This window comes from Thalassophryne amazonica, chromosome 16, assembly GCF_902500255.1.
Source record: "Thalassophryne amazonica chromosome 16, fThaAma1.1, whole genome shotgun sequence".
Taxonomy (NCBI): Eukaryota; Metazoa; Chordata; class Actinopteri; order Batrachoidiformes; family Batrachoididae; genus Thalassophryne; species Thalassophryne amazonica.
Genome location: NC_047118.1, coordinates 52,279,744 through 52,300,721, shown reverse-complemented (window position 1 = coordinate 52,300,721; position 20,978 = coordinate 52,279,744). Strand labels below are relative to the sequence as shown.

General features: G+C 40.2%; 1 protein-coding gene across 2 annotated transcripts in view; it reads right to left on the bottom strand.

Moving 5' to 3' along the window:
* Positions 1-12,057: 12,057 nt before the first annotated feature.
* The window catches only part of LOC117527579 (ubiquitin carboxyl-terminal hydrolase 22), a 113,399-nt gene continuing 104,478 nt past the window's right edge, over positions 12,058-20,978 (bottom strand). For both annotated transcript variants that reach the window (XM_034189986.1, XM_034189987.1), the window contains 4 exons: positions 18,048-18,139; positions 17,691-17,753; positions 13,563-13,712; positions 12,058-12,960 (listed from right to left, as the gene is read on the bottom strand). In XM_034189986.1, the coding sequence (XP_034045877.1) occupies positions 12,918-12,960; positions 13,563-13,712; positions 17,691-17,753; positions 18,048-18,139 (348 nt within the window). In that variant the 3' untranslated portion in view covers positions 12,058-12,917. The remainder of the gene's footprint in view (positions 12,961-13,562; positions 13,713-17,690; positions 17,754-18,047; positions 18,140-20,978) is intronic.

Genomic DNA, 20,978 nt, shown 5'->3' with positions numbered 1-20,978 from the left:
TTTAGACCAAGCAGAGGAAAAAAATATGGAATCACTCAATTCTGAGGAAAAAATTATGGAATCACCCTGTAAATTTTCATCCCCCAAATTAACACCTGCATCAAATCAGATCTGCTCATTGACATTGACCCTATGCCATGACATTGACCCTATGTGTCTTTTTGCAAGGAATGTTTTTGCAGTTTTTGCTCTATGGCAAGATGCATTATCATCTTGAAAAATGATTTCATCATCCCCAAACATCCTTTCAATTGTCCAAAATATCAACATAAACTTGTGCATTTATTGATGATGTAATGACAGCCATCTCCCCAGTGCCTTTACCTGACATGCAGCCCCATATCATCAATGACTGTGGAAATTTACATGTTCTCTTCAGGCAGTCATCTTTATAAATCTCATTGGAAAGGCACCAAACAAAAGTTCCAGCATCATCACCTTGCCCAATGCAGATTTGAGATTCATCACTGAATATGACTTTCATCCAGTCATCCACAGTCCACAATTGCTTTTCCTTAGCCCATTGTAACCTTGTTTTTTTCTGTTTAGGTGTTAATGATGCCTTTCATTTAGCTTTTCTGTATGTAAATCCCATTTCCGTTAGGTGGTTTCTTACAGTTCGGTCACAGACGTTGACTCCAGTTTCCTCCCATTCGTTCCTCATTTGTTTTGTTGTACATTTTTCGATTTTTGAGACATATTGCTTTAAGTTTTCTGTCTTGACGCTTTGATGTCTTCCTTGGTCTACCAGTATGTTTGCCTTTAACAACCTTCCCATGTTGTTTGTATTTGGTCCAGAGTTTAGACACAGCTGACTGTGAACAACCAACATCTTTTGCAACACTGCGTGATGATTTACTCTCTTTTAAGAGTTTGATAATCCTCTCCTTTGTTTCAATTGACATCTCTCGTGTTGGAGCCATGATTCATGTCAGTCCACTTGGTGCAACAGCTCTCCAAGGTGTGTTCACTCCTTTTTAGATGCAGACTAACGAGCAGATCTGATATGATGCAGGTGTTAGTTTTGGGGATGAAAATTTACAGGGTGATTCAATAATTTTTTCCTCAGAATTGAGTGATTCCATATTTTTTTCCTCTGCTTGGTCTAAAAAAGTAACCTTTACTGACTGCCACAAACTTTTTTCTTGATTTCTTATAGTGTTACTTAAAGCCAGAAAGTTGCCATTTGAAATGACTTTAGTTTTGTGTCATGTCTGTGATCTGCTTTTTTTCTACAAAATTAAACAACTGAATGAACATCCTCCGAGGCCGGTGATTCCATAATTTTTGCCAGGGGTTGTAATAGGACTGGAGTTATGCTGAGCACAGACAGACGGTCTGACGGACAAACTCCAAGTCTTCATAATACCCAATGGCGATCTTTTGGCCTTGAGTAAAAATCAGAGCATTTTATTTCTTCATTTCTTTTTCATGACTTCTCACGGCCCACCTGCTGTATGTTTATGGCCCATCAGGGGGCTGAGGATGACACTTTGGGAATCACTCCTGTAAAAGATTATTTTCTATTCAGTTTGAGTTGATTGACAGACTTTTTACACACTAAGAAGGATAATGCTTTGGTTCTTTGTTTTCTCTAATGCTTGTGATACAAATGTGTGAATTGTCAATAACAACATTCAGTCGACGGTTAATTAATGACAAGTTCATTGACTAGGACCTTCTAGACGTGGTTGTTTGTACTCTATATGGAGGACAGGGACAGCTGACTTTTGGGGAAAATCATTTTTACAGTTATGCTACACTTTTGAAGTATTGACAGAAAAATTTCTTGGCTTTTGTGAAAGTCTTTATTGAAAGTTTAATCTGTTTTCAGTTGTGTTCAATTTTCCAAAATGAATTTTTGTCATCAATAAGTTTTTCTGAAGCTGCTTAAACAGTACAATATTCCATGTAAAGTTTTATGTTTACACTGTGACAGTGTTCACATTAGATCAAATTTCTTTTCTTTTTTTTCATTTTTTCCTTTTTGGTGCCTATGTGAGACACTGCTGAGACACAATGCTGCTGTTTTGTCTGGAGTGTGAACATGTTAATTCTGGGTTTGGGGTCACATGCATACAGAAAATGTACATATTTGAATCTGCTGTCTGGGATGTTACAGGATGGACAGACTGATGGATTCTGTCATGTCTACAACAAACTCACAAGCTTTTATTTTGAAATACAGGCTTTTATTGTGGAAGTGCGTATTGAGCTGATCACCTTGCTGTTTTCACAGCTTGAATCCTCGTGAAAAAATACCTGTGTGTGCCACAGAATGAAAGTTAGCTCCTTCTGGATTTCAGTTGATGCTCCGAATACACAAACCCACAGAGGCCACTTCCCTTTTTATTATATGGATGTTTTCTGCTTCATTCTAGTTGTGTTCATAAATTTTATTTACCCTGACTGCACTTGATCTGTCAGAAGCCAGTCTCTAACCAAAGTGCTGCTATTGTGTTTGTGTATATGGTGGATTTAATTACTTGATTGTGTTTGGGACAGACAACTCATAACCGCTGATAACACAAACAGCCTGAGAGTTAAAGTTCGCCTGTTGGCCGTGGCCTGCACGTGATCAGAGCTTCAAGAAGAGGACAACAGGAGATGTGCTGAGGCTTCGGCTTTGCCAGATATTATAACTCAAGCTGGATTTAAAGGGGTCATGTTGTACAAATTCTGTTTTATTTACAGTCTGCAGTTAAAGCCAGTTCCATAAGTATTTGGACAATGGCCATTTGTATAGAGTTGCCTCTGTGCATCACCACAACGAGATTAGATAGTACTTTATTGTGTGACAGACTGGCGTCCTGTCCAGGGTGTACCCCACCTCACGTCCCTATCACTGCTGGGATAGGCTCCAGCCCCCCTGCGACCCTTAACTGGAGTAAGCAGTTGAAGATGAGTGGGTGAGTGAGAACTTTATTGATCCCTTGGGAAGATTCCCTCAGGGAAATTGAGGTTGCAGCAGCATTGTATAACAGCACACAGGGTAAGAAGCACACAGAATTTCAAACGTGATAAAAAGAAAAACAGTTTGCAAATATAAATAGAAGTACAAATAGGTGGTGGGCACAGCTAACCAAAACGTTAGCTTTGATAACCATTAATCCAATAACTGAAAAGTTATCTTTTATGACGATAAACTGCTAAAAAAAAAAAGATCTTTATTACAGATAACGATAACTGATAACTTTTAGTATTGATTCAGACACGGCCACATCAGATTACTTTCGGCTTCTGATGAATGATTTTCACTTTCACTTTTTACTACCCGGTAAATTCAAGGATCACAAACACATAAGAATGCATGAGAAAAGAATTAATAAAAAAATAATAATAAAATTCCAAACATTGTCATTATCAGTCAAAAACAGTAAAACACAATATTGGAAGTCACAATTTATCTCGGTATTATACACACAAACTAAAAAGCTGCTGCTTTTTCACACGTTTTGAACCCTGTGGCTTAAACAACAGAAATACGTCCATTAATGCATTGATTGGCAGAGTAAAAGACACCTTAGTAGCTATAAATTCTTACCTGTTAGTTTCAGTGGGATTATTTGAAGAAATAAAGCATCCTTTTTTAAAATCCAAAACAGTGTCTAAACGGTGAAGAAAATTCCTTCTGTACACACAGCTGCACCGTGAGTGCTCCTGTCCCCTACCGATTCTTGGCAATTAAATTATCCCGTCAGCCACAAAGAAATAAAATAAAATAATGTTAAAATTAGTCCGTTTTGTTTGTGTTGAGCAAACGGGAACAGTGTAACGTCCAAAGTGAAGCTGAACTACACTACCCACAATGCTCCCTGTGTCGATCGGCCAATCATGTCGTGCAAGGGACAGGCAGCCAGTCTGCCACAAATACACAACAGATGGACTAAAATGTTTGATTTTAGGGTTTCCAAATGTTTTTGACCGTTAAACTTTGCTCACTTTACCAGCAAAAAAAGTTATTGGACTGAAAGTTATCGGAACTAAATTTATCGGAAGATAATTGGTCCGATGATGGTTTTAAAACTTATCTGAAAAGCTAATCCTCTAACAAAAACATTAGGTTTGATAATTATCTGTTATCGGACACTCTTTCTGTGTATTGCTGTGAGAACACGATTTTTCAAGGCAGCACTTCGTCTTTGTGAATAGTTTACTGTCTGACTGCAGCAAAAGTTGGAGATCCCAACCTGTGCAGCATCAACTCAACTTTCCAGAAAAAGTCACCAAGTTTGAAGTTCACATCGTCTCCCTTTTCGTCCAACATGCATTTCTTTAAAAACTTTCCATACATCTTTTCGCTTGCTGCCATATCCCGCATGTAAGAACCGCATATTATGGGATGCATTGTGCATTACAAATGATCTGTGGCGCAACCTGCTCAGCTCTTAGCCTAACAGCTCTTCTTCTTTAGCACTTCGGACAAGCCTCTTGTGCACACCACGCTGTTCAGCGTAACAGCGACACTCGGTGGCTAATGTGAGAACTGTCACAAACACATCACATTTTACCTCATTTTTTTTTCTCACTGGATTTGAAAGGATATCGACAGGTGACAAAATGAACCCCAGGTCAGGAAACCGTCGTCCGGCGGGAGATTCTCATACCTTCTAAATACCTATGGACCTGACTGTAGGTGAATATTACTTGCAAACAGCATTTAAATACTTTTGTTTTTATACATGTATCGTGAAAAAAGTTTTAATGAAACACTTCTTCTGGGCCAGTCACCAAATATTGCCCATTGTTTTTATTTATTTTTTTTTACTTCAGTTAACATATAAATATTGTTGTATTTTGGATGCATCACTTCCTATCATGCACATACTGTAAACTGTTTTTTCAGCAATTGTGCTACATCACTAGTGACATAGTCTTTTGTTGTTGTTGTTATTATGTGTGGTTGTCACAATATTGTCTTGGAAAACGTGGGGCCCTATGTAACTCAGGGGCCCCTAGTCTTCAGCCCAGACAGGCCTGTGCATTCTTCCGGCCCTGGATGGAGCAAAGTACAACTGGATGTAGGCACATTTTTGTCCATGCATCATGGCGGGGTTACATACAATCAGACAAATTCAGACCTGTCCATTTCCTAACGATATGTAGGTCAAATGGGATGGGCTCGAACACGGATCCTCACATGGGGTCCTGTTGTTTCTTTAACATCACACTCCACAAGTTATCTCATAAAGCCCTGTGACCAGTCTGTCTGCAGTCGTGTTCCAGAAGGTGTTCTGTAACTCCATAGCAACAGTAGCAAAATGTGGTGGTCCCATGGAAACAACCATTACCATAACAATAAGACTGATGCCTGAATGTGAATTATGAATGTATGATTAGACAACTACAGGAAAAAAAAGTTGTATGAAGATCTTCATCTACTGAGCTGAGAAAGTATATGTTAATATGTAATTTGAATAGTGTGCAGTTTATTTCATGTTCAACACAAAGCATCTTGTTTTGTGTAGCAATGATTGTTGCATTTTGTAATCTGGTTGCTTTTTTCTAAACTTATTTATTTTGTGGAGTGTGTAAATAATAAAGATACTACAGAGGTCTTACATAAATAATTTAAACTTCAGACTTCTGCAATTTAAAAAAAAAAACTTGTCTTGTTTCATTAATGCAGTTTTTTTTTTTTTTTTTTTTTACTTTTATTCAGGTAGAGCTTTAAAAAAAACCCTTACAATTCTCATCTGTTTATTTCAACTTAAATGTCAAGTTTAATGCGGCTACTAAATTGTGCATATTTGTATGAAACAGTACATTTTTTGGTGCAGTATTTTTGAATGCAAAAAATGTCACTATTTCAGTTTGTTTTCAATTCAATTAAATTCAGTTTTATTTATATAGCGCCAAATCACAACAAACAGTTGCCCCAAGGCGCTTTATATTGTAAGGCAAGGCCATACAATAATTACGTAAAAACCCCAACAGTCAAAACGACCCCCTGTGAGCAAGCACTTGGCGACAGTGGGAAGGAAAAACTCCCTTTTAACAGGAAGAAACCTCCAGCAGAACCAGGCTCAGGAAGGGGCAGTCTTCTGCTGGGACTGGTTGGGGCTGAGGGAGAGAACCAGGAAAAAGACATGCTGTGGAGGGGAGCAGAGATCAATCACCAATGATTAAATGCAGAGTGGTGCATACAGAGCAAAAAGAGAAAGAAACACTCAGTGCATCATGGGAACCCCCCAGCAGTCTAAGTCTATAGCAGCATAACTAAGGGATGGTTCAGGGTCACCTGATCCAGCCCTAACTATAAGCTTTAGCAAAAAGGAAAGTTTTAAGCCTAATCTTAAAAGTAGAGAGGGTGTCTGTCTCCCTGATCCGAATTGGGAGCTGGTTCCACAGGAGAGGAGCCTGAAAGCTGAAGGCTCTGCCTCCCATTCTACTCTTACAAACCCTAGGAACTACAAGTAAGCCTGCAGTCTGAGAGGGAAGCGCTCTATTGGGGTGATATGGTACTATGAGGTCCCTAAGATAAGAAGGGACCTGATTATTCAAAACCTTATAAGTAAGAAGAAGAATTTTAAATTCTATTCTAGAATTAACAGGAAGCCAATGAAGAGAGGCCAATATGGGTGAGATATGCTCTCTCCTTCTAGTCCCCATCAGTACTCTAGCTGCAGCATTTTGAATTAACTGAAGGCTTTTCAGGGAACTTTTAGGACAACCTGATAATAATGAATTACAATAGTCCAGCCTAGAGGAAATAAATGCATGAATTAGTTTTTCAGCATCACTCTGAGACAAGACCTTTCTGATTTTAGAGATATTGCGTAAATGCAAAAAAGCAGTCTTACATATTTGTTTAATATGCGCTTTGAATGACATATCCTGATCAAAAATGACTCCAAGATTTCTCACAGTATTACTAGAGGTCAGGGTAATGCCATCCAGAGTAAGGATCTGGTTAGACACCATGTTTCTAAGATTTGTGGGGCCAAGTACAATAACTTCAGTTTTATCTGAGTTTAAAAGCAGGAAATTAGAGGTCATCCATGTCCTTATGTCTGTAAGACAATCCTGCAGTTTAGCTAATTGGTGTGTGTCCTCTGGCTTCATGGATAGATAAAGCTGGGTATCATCTGCGTAACAATGAAAATGTAAGCAATGCCGTCTAATAATACTGCCTAAAGGAAGCATGTATAAAGTGAATAAAATTGGTCCTAGCACAGAACCTTGTGGAACTCCATAATTAACCTTAGTCTGTGAAGAAGATTCCCCATTTACATGAACAAATTGTAATCTATTAGATAAATATGATTCAAACCACCGCAGCGCAGTGCCTTTCATACCTATGGCATGCTCTAATCTCTGTAATAAAATTTTATGGTCAACAGTATCAAAAGCAGCACTGAGGTCTAACAGAACAAGCACAGAGATGAGTCCACTGTCTGAGGCCATAAGAAGATCATTTGTAACCTTCACTAATGCTGTTTCTGTACTATGATGAATTCTAAAACCTGACTGAAACTCTTCAAATAGACCATTCCTCTGCAGATGATCAGTTAGCTGTTTTACAACTACCCTTTCAAGAATTTTTGAGAGAAAAGGAAGGTTGGAGATTGGCCTATAATTAGCTAAGATAGCTGGGTCAAGTGATGGCTTTTTAAGTAATGGTTTAATTACTGCCACCTTAAAAGCCTGTGGTACATAGCCAACTAATAAAGATAGATTGATCATATTTAAGATCGAAGCATTAAATAATGGTAGGGCTTCCTTGAGCAGCCTGGTAGGAATGGGGTCCAATAGACATGTTGATGGTTTGGATGAAGTAACTAATGAAAATAACTCAGACAGAACAATCTGAGAGAAAGAGTCTAACCAGCATCACTGAAAGCAGCCAAAGATAACGATATGTCTTTGGGATGGTTATGAGTAATTTTTTCTCTAATAGTTAAAATTGTATTAGCAAAGAAAGTCATGAAGTCATTACTAGTTAAAGTTAAAGGAATACTCGGCTCAATAGAGCTCTGACTCTTTGTCAGCCTGGCTACAGTGCTGAAAAGAAACCTGGGTGTTCTTATTTTCTTCAATTAGTGATGAGTAGTAAGATGTCCTAGCTTTACGGAGGGCTTTTTTATAGAGCAACAGACTCTTTTTCCAGGCTAAGTGAAGATCTTCTAAATTAGTGAGACGCCATTTCCTCTCCAACTTACGGGTTATCTGCTTTAAGCTGCGAGTTTGTGAGTTATACCACAGAGTCAGGCACTTCTGATTTAAAGCTCTCTTTTTCAGAGGAGCTACAGCATCCAAAGTTGTCTTCAATGAGGATGTAAAACTATTGACGAGATACTCTATCTCACTTACAGAGTTTAGGTAGCTACTCTGCACTGTGTTGGTATATGGCATTAGGGAACATAAAGAAGGAAACATATCCTTAAACCTAGTTACAGCGCTTTCTGAAAGACGTCTAGTGTAATGAAACTTATTCCCCACTGCTGGGTAGTCCATCAGAGTAAATGTAAATGTTATTAAGAAATGATCAGACAGAAGGGAGTTTTCAGGGAATACTGTTAAGTCTTCAATTTCCATACCATAAGTCAGAACAAGATCTAAGATATGATTAAAGTGGTGGGTGGACTCATTTACATTTTGAGCAAAGCCAATAGAGTCTAATAATAGATTAAATGCAGTGTTGAGGCTGTCATTCTCGGCATCTGTGTGGATGTTAAAATCGCCCACTATAATTATCTTATCTGAGCTAAGCACTAAGTCAGACAAAAGGTCTGAAAATTCACAGAGAAACTCACAGTAACGACCAGGAGGACGATAGATAACAACAAATAAAACTGGTTTTTGGGACTTCCAATTTGGATGGACAAGACTAAGAGTCAAGCTTTCAAATGAATTAAAGCTCTGTCTGGGTTTTTGATTAATTAATAAGCTGGAATGGAAGATTGCTGCTAATCCTCCGCCTCGGCCCGTGCTACTAGCGTTCTGGCAGTTAGTGTGACTCGGGGGTGTTGACTCATTTAAACTAACATATTCATCCTGCTGTAACCAGGTTTCTGTAAGGCAGAATAAATCAATATGTTGATCAATTATTATATCATTTACTAACAGGGACTTAGAAGAGAGAGACCTAATGTTTAATAGACCACATTTAACTGTTTTAGTCTGTGGTGCAGTTGAAGGTGCTATATTATTTTTTTCTTTTTGAATTTTTATGCTTAAATAGATTTTTGCTGGTTATTGGTGGTCTGGGAGCAGGCACCGTCTCTACGGGGATGGGGTAATGAGGGGATGGCAGGGGGAGAGAAGCCGCAGAGAGGTGTGTAAGACTACAACTCTGCTTTTGCAGGTTAAATATCAACTCATGCAGTAATATGGATCAAATGTCAACTATATCATTTTGGGGAGGTGATGGTCTAGTGGTTAAGCGTTTGAGAGAGGATCTTCGGTTCAAATTCCAGTCTGACCGGAAAATCAATAAGGGCCCTTGGGCAAGGTCCTTTACCATATACCAAAGTCCATTTGTAATAGAATGTGTATCAGAACCTTGTCTACATTCATCTGGAATATATTATAACGTCTGCATAAAAATAAGTTTTGACTTTATGCATTTCTCAGTTTTTCTTGATACGATCACAGGGTGGCGCCAAAAACAAAAACGTCAGTTAGGACTTCAGTGAGATCCAACAATTCCATGTGTACACATGCTCCTCACAGTATTTAAGGATGAAAACTTACAGAAGTGCAACAAGACAACACTGGAATTTTGCTTCTGCACCAGACTTCCAGAAATGCATGAAGTCATTGTACAATTCTGGATCCATTTAAATTTCCTGACTTCTTGTTCTTTTAACACTGTACTCATGCGTGCCTATTTGTGGGACTATAAAACACCCCAAAACCTGGCATGTGTGTTCAACAGTGTGAATGAAAGGATGCGACAAAAAAACAAGCACGTACAAATTCCAATATTTTGTTCAGCTTTTAATCACTGAAACGCGTATCGAAAGCTCTCTCTCCTCTCCCTTTTCGTTTCAGCTGCGTCCCTGAATGTCCTTGGGTGGCCTTTAACCGCTCCGTGATGCATCAGAAAAACGACCACTTTACAGGTCTGAAAGTGTTTCCCTCTAGCCGAGGCTCAGCAGCAGACCACAAGATATGCACGTTTGTCTACAGAGCAGCGACACAATCAGAGGCTGCAGCATTACTTCGTGGTAGTTTAGGGCCCTAATCTTATACATGAGTGAATTTATTTTTTATGATGTTCTATATACATACACAACCAGTGACATTCAAATCTATCAGACCACAACACCCTGATGTGTATGTGCATTATGTGAAGTCTGACTTGACAGCATACTGACTGAATGGAGCAGTGGGTTTGCGGCACTGCAGAGGCAACACTAGCCAGGGTGTTACCATGTAGAGGGAGGCCCTGGTCTCATGGTGCTCATATATACAGTGGATAGAAAGTCTACATGCCCTCTGGCTTTTACACGCTTTCTGTTATGCCAATACATAGAAAAAAAGGCTTCTCAGTAGTAACGTCTAAAATTAACTCATTTTAAATCATACCAAAACTATATCTTCACAATATATGAATTATATAAAAATATCAGAGCCAATATCCTGGCTTGGGTAGATGTGGGTAACTTTTCATATAACTACTAATCAGTTCTTAAAAACTGAGTCACTGTGTGTGAAGGAGAGTAGCGAGGGAAGCCGAAAAAGGAGGGAAGCCAAAAAAAAAAAAAAAAAAAAAAAAGAAAGACCAGAATTGTGAGCAACTTTTGTTTATTGTATCTCCAGTCACAGTTTCTTGATGCTCTGGAATACCAGTCCAGTCTCACTTTTTTTTCGTGCTCCCGTCACGAAATAATTCAAATTTTCATGACGGGTTTTTTAAACTCACTATTACTAACCCTACCCCCCAACCATAACCCTACTCCTTCCCCTAACCCTAACCACCCTCGACCCCCCGCTTTACTTTTAATTTCATGCAGCTGTCACAGAATGTATTAGAATAAATTTGTGCTGCCATGACAAACATTTTGCACTTTTCGTGACAATATCACAAACCAATAGATTAATGTACATTTTGTGCTGCTGAATCACAACATGCCGTGAGACTGGGTTGGGAATACAGAGCAATTAAATCTAGCTTCAAGCCTCCCACTTCCCTTCAGACAAAAAAACAGCTGCAATTTCAAGTCTGTTTATTCTTCTCTATCTTCATCCACCATGAAGCTATACAACCGGAGATGTAACTGTCAAAAGCTGCCTTATAACTCTTGGTGGCTTCCCTCACTCGTGTCCTTTTTGCACGGTCATTCAGTTTGTGAAACAGATTTACCATAACTTTCATATTTCATAGTGATTGATGGAAACAAACTAAAAACTGGCCATAAAAGTAGTAATTTCAGTCACGTTATACTATAACCCATTATATTAAGTTATATTATGTTGTACAGAGCTGTTTTGGGTAACATTTAAAGGGGGATGATTTTAGAAACTTTAGTGTAGCTTTGCCAATTTTTTTTTCAATGGGACAAAGCAATTATTGTGTCCAAATCCTACAGGGTACATTGACCTTCTATATCCACTGTATGTGCAAAGTGGTTTGCCCTCTGAATACTGCATGCACACACACACGCACACAGACACACCACAAAATTTTCACATAAGCTCCAGAGAGGCTCATCACATGCAGAGCATTTCTTTTTTTTTTTTTTGCACAGAGCATTCAAGTTGTTCAATGAATAAAAGGACCACTGTGTTCTCATGGAGATTAGACATTCACATCAAATTCACATATTTATCCCTTTTTAGAGTGTCTGAAACCCAAAGCTCACATTCAACATACAAATTTTAAACAACAAAGGTGAACCGATTTAATCATCACCATCGTTATACCAACAATTCCACAAGAATGAAAGTACGTATAATGCGTCATTTCCAGTACCAAAAACAGTGATGGACAATCGAAGCGTACATTTAGGAAACATAAAAGTACCATTCTTAAAAGGATAAACAGGAAAAATCATAATGATTACCGTAAATATGGCGTAAAATTTCATTGTAGTCATGTTTTTGTTTTTAAAGAAAGGCACTGGTTTGTTTCTGCAAATGGACTCTCCAATTGAGCGTACTGAAAACAAAGACACTGAAAAGAACAGTAAACTAAAAAACAACACAAAATTCAAGACATTGATAAAAAAATAGATATTCCCTGCCCTCAACCAGACATAAAAATAAAACAATCGACACAGTAAATAATTGAACATGAGCACACTCAAGTCGACTTGTTTAGTTGCCATGGCAGCGCTTCCCCCACAAACAGGCAAAGGTAGAGTCTCCGAGCTCTCCCACATTTTCATCGCACTTAAAAAATAGATGTATACAACATTCGTACAGTATTTCATAACTGAGTCCACAAGTGATAATCGAAATCATACATTTAAAAATGTTCTTGCAAAGTTGATAATATGGTCATTTTATTTCATTTTTTTCTCCTTTTTTTTGCATTCAGTTCCATATGCATAACAAATGTGTCTTCAGTGGTGACTGATATAAATGCTTGGTCAGCTGAAACAAGAGCACCATGGGAGAGAAACCGAGGCCGGGGGTGCAGGTTCAGAATACTGTTTAAAAAAAAAAAAAAATCCAGATGTGCCCAGTCAACTCAACAGTCAGTCACACTCTGCTCCTGCAAGTGCAGGAAGGGGGAGTGGGGGGCTCCTCTTCATTCAGTTTTATCAAGTAGATGCTAAGAAAGTAGCTCAGTGCTGTTTTTCTTTTCATCTTTTTCTTCTGAAAGGTTGCATGATTTCACACATTGGTTTATTTTGTTAGCGCCGCCTCCTCAGTGGGAGGAGCAGTCAAACAGTTTCAGGTAGGTTTGGTGTGTCTCATCCTGTCACCAGCCTCTCTTTTGCAGCGGCTCTTCACAGTCACAAAAACTACTCATACTCAAGGAACTGTTTATGGTAAAATAAGAGATACCTGTAGGCGGAGACAAAAACAAAACATGAGTTTCTGCTTTCATAGTATTTCTAAGTAACATTCACAGTCAGGTCGAAAAGTAGTTGGACACTGATGTCAATTTTGGTATTTTTGTATTTTGTCTCCTTGTCTCCATACACCACCCCAGTGGAGCTTTTTTTTTTTGGGGGGGGGGGGGGGGGGGAGTTTGACACCATGACAACTTTTTTACTTGACATTCTGAATGTATCACTAAACTTTTGCACAATTCTGAAATGCAAACCCAGCTACTGACACTTTCACAGACTTGGAAAACTGTCATGCATCCCATCCTCTGACTTGTTGAAAGAAAAGTAGGTAAAACTGATATTTATTAGCAATACCACTTATATTTGGGTTGTCCAATTATATATAGGAATCTGAAAAAGGAGGGACTGTGAATGGCTGTAATTCCTAAATGGTTAATGCAGTTAGACACCTTGAATTAACGTGAACAACTGACACTACAAGAACATGCTGACTGTTTCATTTCAACTCCACTGCGGTGGTGTATAGAGACAAAATTATAAAAATTATGCTGTGTCTAAATACTTATGGGCCTGACTGTGTGTCTTGTTTCTTACCCTTCACTATCGAGGACGTCCTTAATGCTGGCCTTTGTGATGATGGCGTCGTCACATTTGAACCACTGGTCTTTGTGCTGACGGATGAAACTGGTGTAGTGGCCGCTCTCTAATGTGCCTTGGTGGTTGACCACTGCAAATAAGGAATACCTACAAACAGGACACAAACTCATGAGTCACACAATCAATGAAACACAAAAACATAAAGGTGTAGGTTTGAGACAAATGCACCAAATTTAGCTTAAAAACAAATAACAGATGGGACAGTATTACAGAAAAGAGCTCACAGTCAGGCTGGCCAGAGTATAACTTTTTACATGTAATCTGTCATCATACAAAGAGTGTCTAAATTTGTATAAAACACTAAGTTGATAAAAACACAATCCTCTCCTTTTCAAGTACAGCAGGTTTTTATTTCCACTGTGGTGTGGGGTTATAAAAATAGCATTTGCTGTGTGATGATTTGACATCAAATCATCGTACAACCCCAATTCCAATGAAGTTTGGACGTTGTGTAAAATGTAAATAAAAACAGAATACAATGATTAGCAAATCCTCTTCAGCCTATATTCAATTGAATACACCACAAAGACAAGATATTTCATGTTCAAACTGATAAACTTTATTGTTTTTGTGCAAATATTTGCTCATTTTGAAATGGATGCCTGCAACACGTTTCAAGAAAGTTGGGACAGTGGTATGTTTACCACTGTGTTACATCACCTTTCCTTCTAACAACACTCAATAAGCGTTTGGGAACTGAGGACACTAATTGTTGACGCTTTGTAGGTGGAATTCTTTCCCATTCTTGCTTGATGTACGACTTCATTTGTTCAACAGTCCGGGGTCTCCCTTGTCATATTCTGAGCTTCATAATGCGCCACATTTTCAGTGGGCAACAGGTCTGGGCAACAGGTCTGGACTGCAGGCAGGCCAGTCTAGTACCCGCACGCTTTACTACGAAGCCACGCTGTTGTAACACGTGCAGAATGTGGCTTGGCATTGTCTTGCTGAAATAAGCAGGGACGTCCCTGAAAAAGACGTTGCTTGGATGGCAGCATGTGTTGCTCCAAAACCTGGATGTACCTTTCACCATTGATGGTGCCATCACAGATGTGTAAGTTGCCCATACCATCACAGATGTGTAAGTTGCCCATGCCATGGGCACTAACACTAGGGGTGTCTGAAAAAAAATCGATTCATGTCCGAATCACGATTCTTATTTATTAGGATTCTGAATAGATCCAAAATGTCCAAGAATCGATTTTTAAAAAGCATTTTTTAAACATTTTCTTACTTCCTCGCTGTGTGTACAGTTTGTCAGGCAATGGCCTCCGTACTACAGCGTCCCTGCGAGGGGAGGGTCCGGCGTGCTTCAAACACTCGTGAGCTGCAGAGCTCAGTGGCTGTAGCTTAGCATGGCGGCCGAAGAGCTAATTCAGCCAGCGTCTTTGCTGAAGGCAAATGTTTGGGCACATTTTGGATTTTATTATTTGCTGCGTAAGAAGGAGCTTGACATGACTTATGCAGTGTGCAAAATCTGCAAAACGAAAGTCGAGTACTTCGGAAACACTTCACTCTTCGGCCTTGCTACTTACGTGTAGAAAGTTCTCCTGATTCTCTGAATCTTCTGATTATATTATGGACTGTAGATGATGGAATCCCTAAATTCCATGCAATTGAGAAACATTGTTCTTAAACTGTTGGACTATTTTTTCACACAGTTGTTCACAAAGTGGTGATCATCTTTGCTTATGAACGGCTGAGCCTTTTGGGGATGCTCCTTTTATACCCAATCATGACACTCACCTGTTTCCAATTAAAGGAATTATATCATGCTTTTTTCACCCCCCAAGAGTCAACTATGTGCATATTTATCATATTATCTTGCCTTTGGCACAATGGAGTGCTCATTTGTTGTGCAATATTAGTAGTTTTGGGGCTTTCGTTTTTCATACTCGGAAGAAAGATGCTCAGTTTGGCTAAAGCCCTCCCTCTCCTAGTGTGGGTGCCACCCACTTCATGACATTGTGCCTGAGCCGGTACACGCGCTGCTTAGCGCCGCCCACGACAGTTTGTCAACAATTGACTAAAGATGGATGACCGTATTGTGGAGCCGTACGAATCTTCTTTGGGGGGGCTATATAAAGTCATGTAGCTTTCACAACCAAAGGCACATTTTCGCCTATGAGACATGACGTTAGCTAAACAATAGCTCGAGAAGATTTGTGAAAAGGCAGCTTCTACTGCACGTCGGAGCGTAAAGTGTTCACGGAGTTTGCGCTGAGAAAGTGGGCGTGTTGCGACCATAACTTCCTGGAGGGGTATGTCCACGACCATTGTGACGCAACGATGGCAATCGACGCATTTTCTCTACCCCGGGTGGGGCTAAGACTAAGACCGCTGGATCCATGCAGGATTGCTCAAACAAGCATAAATGAAACTAAAAACCACTTTGGGGGTACTTTTTATGAGGAATTAGCCATATAAGAAGGTTAAAAAACTCAAAAAAGTTGATTTTGCATGATATAGCTCCTTTAACCTGTTCACCTGTGGAATGTTCCAAACAGGTGTTCTTTGAGCATTCATCAACTTTCCCAGTCTTTTGTCCCAACTTTTTTGAAACGTGTTGCAGGCATCCATTTCAAAATGAGCAAATATTTGCACATAACAAAAAGGTTTATCAGTGTGAACATTAAATATCTTGTCTTTGTGGTGTATTCAATTGAATATAGTTTCAAGAGTATTTACAAATCACTGTGTTCCGTTTTTATTTACATTTCACACAATGTCCCAACTTCACTGGAACTGGGGTTGTACAACAACAACACTAGCCTTGTTGTTGTGAGTGGTACCCCTCACCCCATCCACAGCAAAAGTGGTGATGATCCGTGATGGTGTTTTTGAGTTAATGAATGGAATGTGAAAATCAAACCAGCCTTCAGCAAGCCATCTTGGTGGCGGAGCGATGGGCCTGTTATTCAACAGGCATCTTCCTCTATCAACCAAAGACCTACCATGGAAATTTCAGACAGCTACTCTTGCGGTTCTTAAGTTGAATGAATTTTGAAATGAATGCCATGGCAGCCATCTTTGTTGAGTAACTGGTCTGAATTTCAAAAAGGTGTCTTCCTTGACCCAACCCAGATACATGATACAAAATTCATATCAAGAACTACAGCAGTTCGTCAATCATCATTCAGAAAGGACAGGTTTACGGGATGGATGGACAGACAGACTAATATCACAGTCGATGACAACAACCCTCTAGCCCACTGGGGCTGAGGGGAAATATTCTGGATATACGGTTGTCTCACAGCATGACTTCAAAGGGTCCAGACCTTGACCTCCTTATCCAGGAGGATTCAAATGTTAGCGAGTGCTGTGCAATACCAATTTAGCAGGAACTAGTGGTCCTTCTGGACCGATCTTGTTCTGCAAGAATTTTGGGTTTTTGAACACATTTGTTGGTTTGTTTTCAGGATTAGTAAGAGTCCCATTAACCACTGACTGAAGGCCAGGTCAGGACCGGAAGCATGTGCTGGTGCCATGCATCATCGCATCCACATCACCAAACTGCCTTGGGTTATGGATGGCAAACACCCATCAAGACAACTGGCCCATCTCCACCTCTCCAAAGTAACCATCTTTGGCCGCATGCCTAAAATGTCATCGCTGACATTCCCTTTATCTGACAGTCATTCAAGTGGTACTCAAGGATCCTTCAAAGACACTAAAAACACCCAGTGAATGCATAAGTTCACAACCATACAACAAGACAGGAAGCACCAGGATCTAAAAGACCATTAAGAAGTATTTCATTGCAGCAGTAAGCGATACAGTAACTAAACTTTCAGTTTTGTACAATTTTTAAAAAACATATTAGAATGGCCTCACCAACCTTATAAACACATTTTAGACTATTTTCTTCACCCAAAATATTAAGAGAGTAAATTGCCCCTAGATGCCTTTGAAAGTGAAATCTATTGTTCTGGTACACTCAATAAGGAGGTTTTATTTATTTATTTATTTTTTATTAATTTATGTTGAAGTCAAATGATGGTGTGTATTAGTGCAACTGCAGACAATGTAGTGTGCTGTAATTACACAGTTTTCAAAAGAACTTACTTATTGTCGTTGTTTAATACATCTACTGTCTGTTGATACTGTCCATTCATTCTGCTCTCTTTACTGTTGGGGACACAAAAAGACAGGTATTACATTTATTTGGCATTCGTGAATAAAAATCCAGAGAAGTGTCCACTGGATGGCAGGATTGTCCCATTTATGAAGTCTAATTGCCTCAAGGATTCATGCTACAGGCAGGGGTGGTGCAAACTAACAAAAACAACACAAACAAACAAAAAAAAACACTAGCATAAACACTTTATAGACAATAGACTCTGGGAATGTCAGTGCACAGATGAATTACATCAAAATGCTGTGTGACTGCTAGTTAGGAGCAAAAACATGAGGGAGGCTAACCTGGAGGCCATGAAGGGGGTCATGTCCAACTCCAGTGGGAAGGAAACATACGTAGTGATTTTCCGCCGCAGTTTAGCTGAGTGCTCAAACCGCTAAGGATGATCAGAGAGGAAAGAGGGATAGAAGAGGGGAGTGAGTGAAAGGAAAAGTGGGAGAGATTCAGTAACAACAGGTATCAATGACTATGTCAAATACATTACAGGCTTTGATATAATGAATAAAAGATGGCGTGTTAAAGACCGGACAGGATGTAGAAATTCTAAGCATCTAAGGGAACAGTGACAATCTAAACCAATCTACGGCCTCTTCACAGTCAATGTGAAAACATTTCAGCAAACTATAGAGTGTCATTAACGTGGTAGAGGGGCTTGTGAGCTCTACTGCTTCCAGGTGATCCATTGCTGGCTGGGCCTAAAGCCACGGGGCTTGGTCAGGCTCAGCCCAAAGAAACAACATGGTGTCACGTCCATGTGGACTCACCAAACACAAGGAGAGAAAGGAAGGGTCTGGTGTGCTGCTGGACAGGCAGTGGCCAGGGGTATAAGCCCACACAGACCAACACCAGGTTGTACGTGAATTTTGGAACATGGAGCGTTGCCTCTCTGGTGGGAAAAGAACCCGAGCTGGTGCGGGAGATTGATCACTATCAACTAGACATACAGTAGTGTTCAGAATAATAGTAGTGCTATGTGACTAAAAAAATTAATCCAGGTTTTGAGTATATTTCTTATTGTTACATGGGAAACAAGGTACCAGTAGATTCTCACAAACCCAACAAGACCAAGCATTCATGATATGCACACTCTTAAGGTTATGAAATTGGGCTATTAGTAAAAAAAAGTATAAAAGGGGGTGTTCACAATAATAGTAGCATCTGCTGTTGATGCTACAAACTCAAAACTATTATACTCAACAAAAATATAAACGCAACACTTTTGGTTTTGCTCCCATTTTGTATGAGATGAACTCAAAGATCTAAAACTTTTTCCACATACACAATATCACCATTTCCCTCAAATATTGTTCATAAACCAGTCTAAATCTGTGATAGTGAGCACTTCTCCTTTGCTGAGCTAATCCATCCCACCTCACAGGTGTGCCATATCAAGATGCTGATTAGACACCATGATTAGTGCACAGGTGTGCCTTAGACTGCCCACAATAAAAGGCCACTCTGAAAGGTGCAGTTTTATCACACAGCACAATGCCACAGATGTCGCAAGATTTGAGGGAGTGTGCAATTGGCATGCTGACAGCAGGAATGTCAACCAGAGCTGTTGCTCGTGTATTGAATGTTCATTTCTCTACCATAAGCCGTCTCCAAAGGCGTTTCAGAGAATTTGGCAGTACATCCAACCAGCCTCACCACCGCAGACCACGTGTAACCACACCAGCCCAGGACCTCCACATCCAGCATGTTCACCTCCAAGATCGTCTGAGACCAGCCACTCGGACAGCTGCTGAAACAATCGGTTTGCATAACCAAAGAATTTCTGCACAAACTGTCAGAAACCGTCTCAGGGAAGCTCATCTGCATGCTCGTCGTCCTCATCGGGGTCTCGACCTGACTCCAGTTCGTCGTCGTAACCGACTTGAGTGGGCAAATGCTCACATTCGCTGGCATTTGGCACGTTGGAGAAGTGTTCTCTTCACGGATGAATCCCGGTTCACACTGTTCAGGGCAGATGGCAGACAGCGTGTGTGGCGTCGTGTGGGTGAGCGGTTTTCTGATGTCAATGTTGTGGATCGAGTGGCCCATGGTGGCGTGGAGTTATGGTATGGGCAGGCGTCTGTTATGGATGAAGAACACAGGTGCATTTTATTGATGGCATTTTGAATGCACAGAGATACCGTGACGAGATCCTGAGGCCCATTGTTGTGCCATCCAAGAACATCACCACATGTTGCAGCAGGATAATGCACGGCCCCATGTTGCAAGGATCTGTACACAATTCTTGGAAGCTGAAAATGTCCCAGTTCTTGCATGGCCGGCATACTCACCGGACATGTCACCCATTGAGCATGTTTGGGATGCTCTGGACCGGCGTATACGACAGCGTGTACCAGTTCCTGCCAATATCCAGCAACTTCGCACAGCCATTGAAGAGGAGTGGACCAACATTCCACAGGCCACAATTGACAACCTGATCAACTCTATGCGAAGGAGATGTGTTGCACTGCATGAGGCAAATGGTGGTCACACCAGATACTGACTGGTATCCCCCCCAATAAAACAAAACTGTACCTTTCAGAGTGGCCTTTTATTGTGGACAGTCTAAGGCACACCTGTGCACTAATCATGGTGTCTAATCAGCATCTTGGTATGGCACACCTGTGAGGTGGGATGAAGATTTTGCCCATTTACTAGTGTGCTTGGGGTGCAAGCATCATGATGCCTATTTCAAGGGCATCATGATGCTTGCACCACCATGCTTCACCACCATGCTCCACTGCTTCACTGTCTTCACTGTGAACTGTGGCTTGAATTCAGAGTTTGGGGGTCGTCTCACAAACTGACTGTGGCCCTTGGACCCAAAAAGAACAATTTTACTCTCATCAGTCCACAAAATATTCCTCCATTTCTCTTTAGGCCAGCTGATGTGTTCTTTGGCAAATTGTAACCTCTTCTGCATGTCTTTTATTTAACAGAGGGACTCTGCGGGGGATTCTTGCAAATAAATTAGCATCACACAGGCGTCTTCTGTCACAGCACTTACAGGTAACTCCAGACTGTCTTTGATCAGCCTGGAGCTGATCAATGGGTAAGCCTTTGCCATTCTGGTTATTCTTCTATTCATTTTGATGGTTGTTTTCTGTTTTCTTCCATGCGTCTCTGGTTTTTTTGTCCATTTTAAAGCTTTGGAGATCATTGTAGATGAACAGCCTGTAATTTTTTGCACCTGCGTATACGTTTTCCCCTCTCCAATCAAC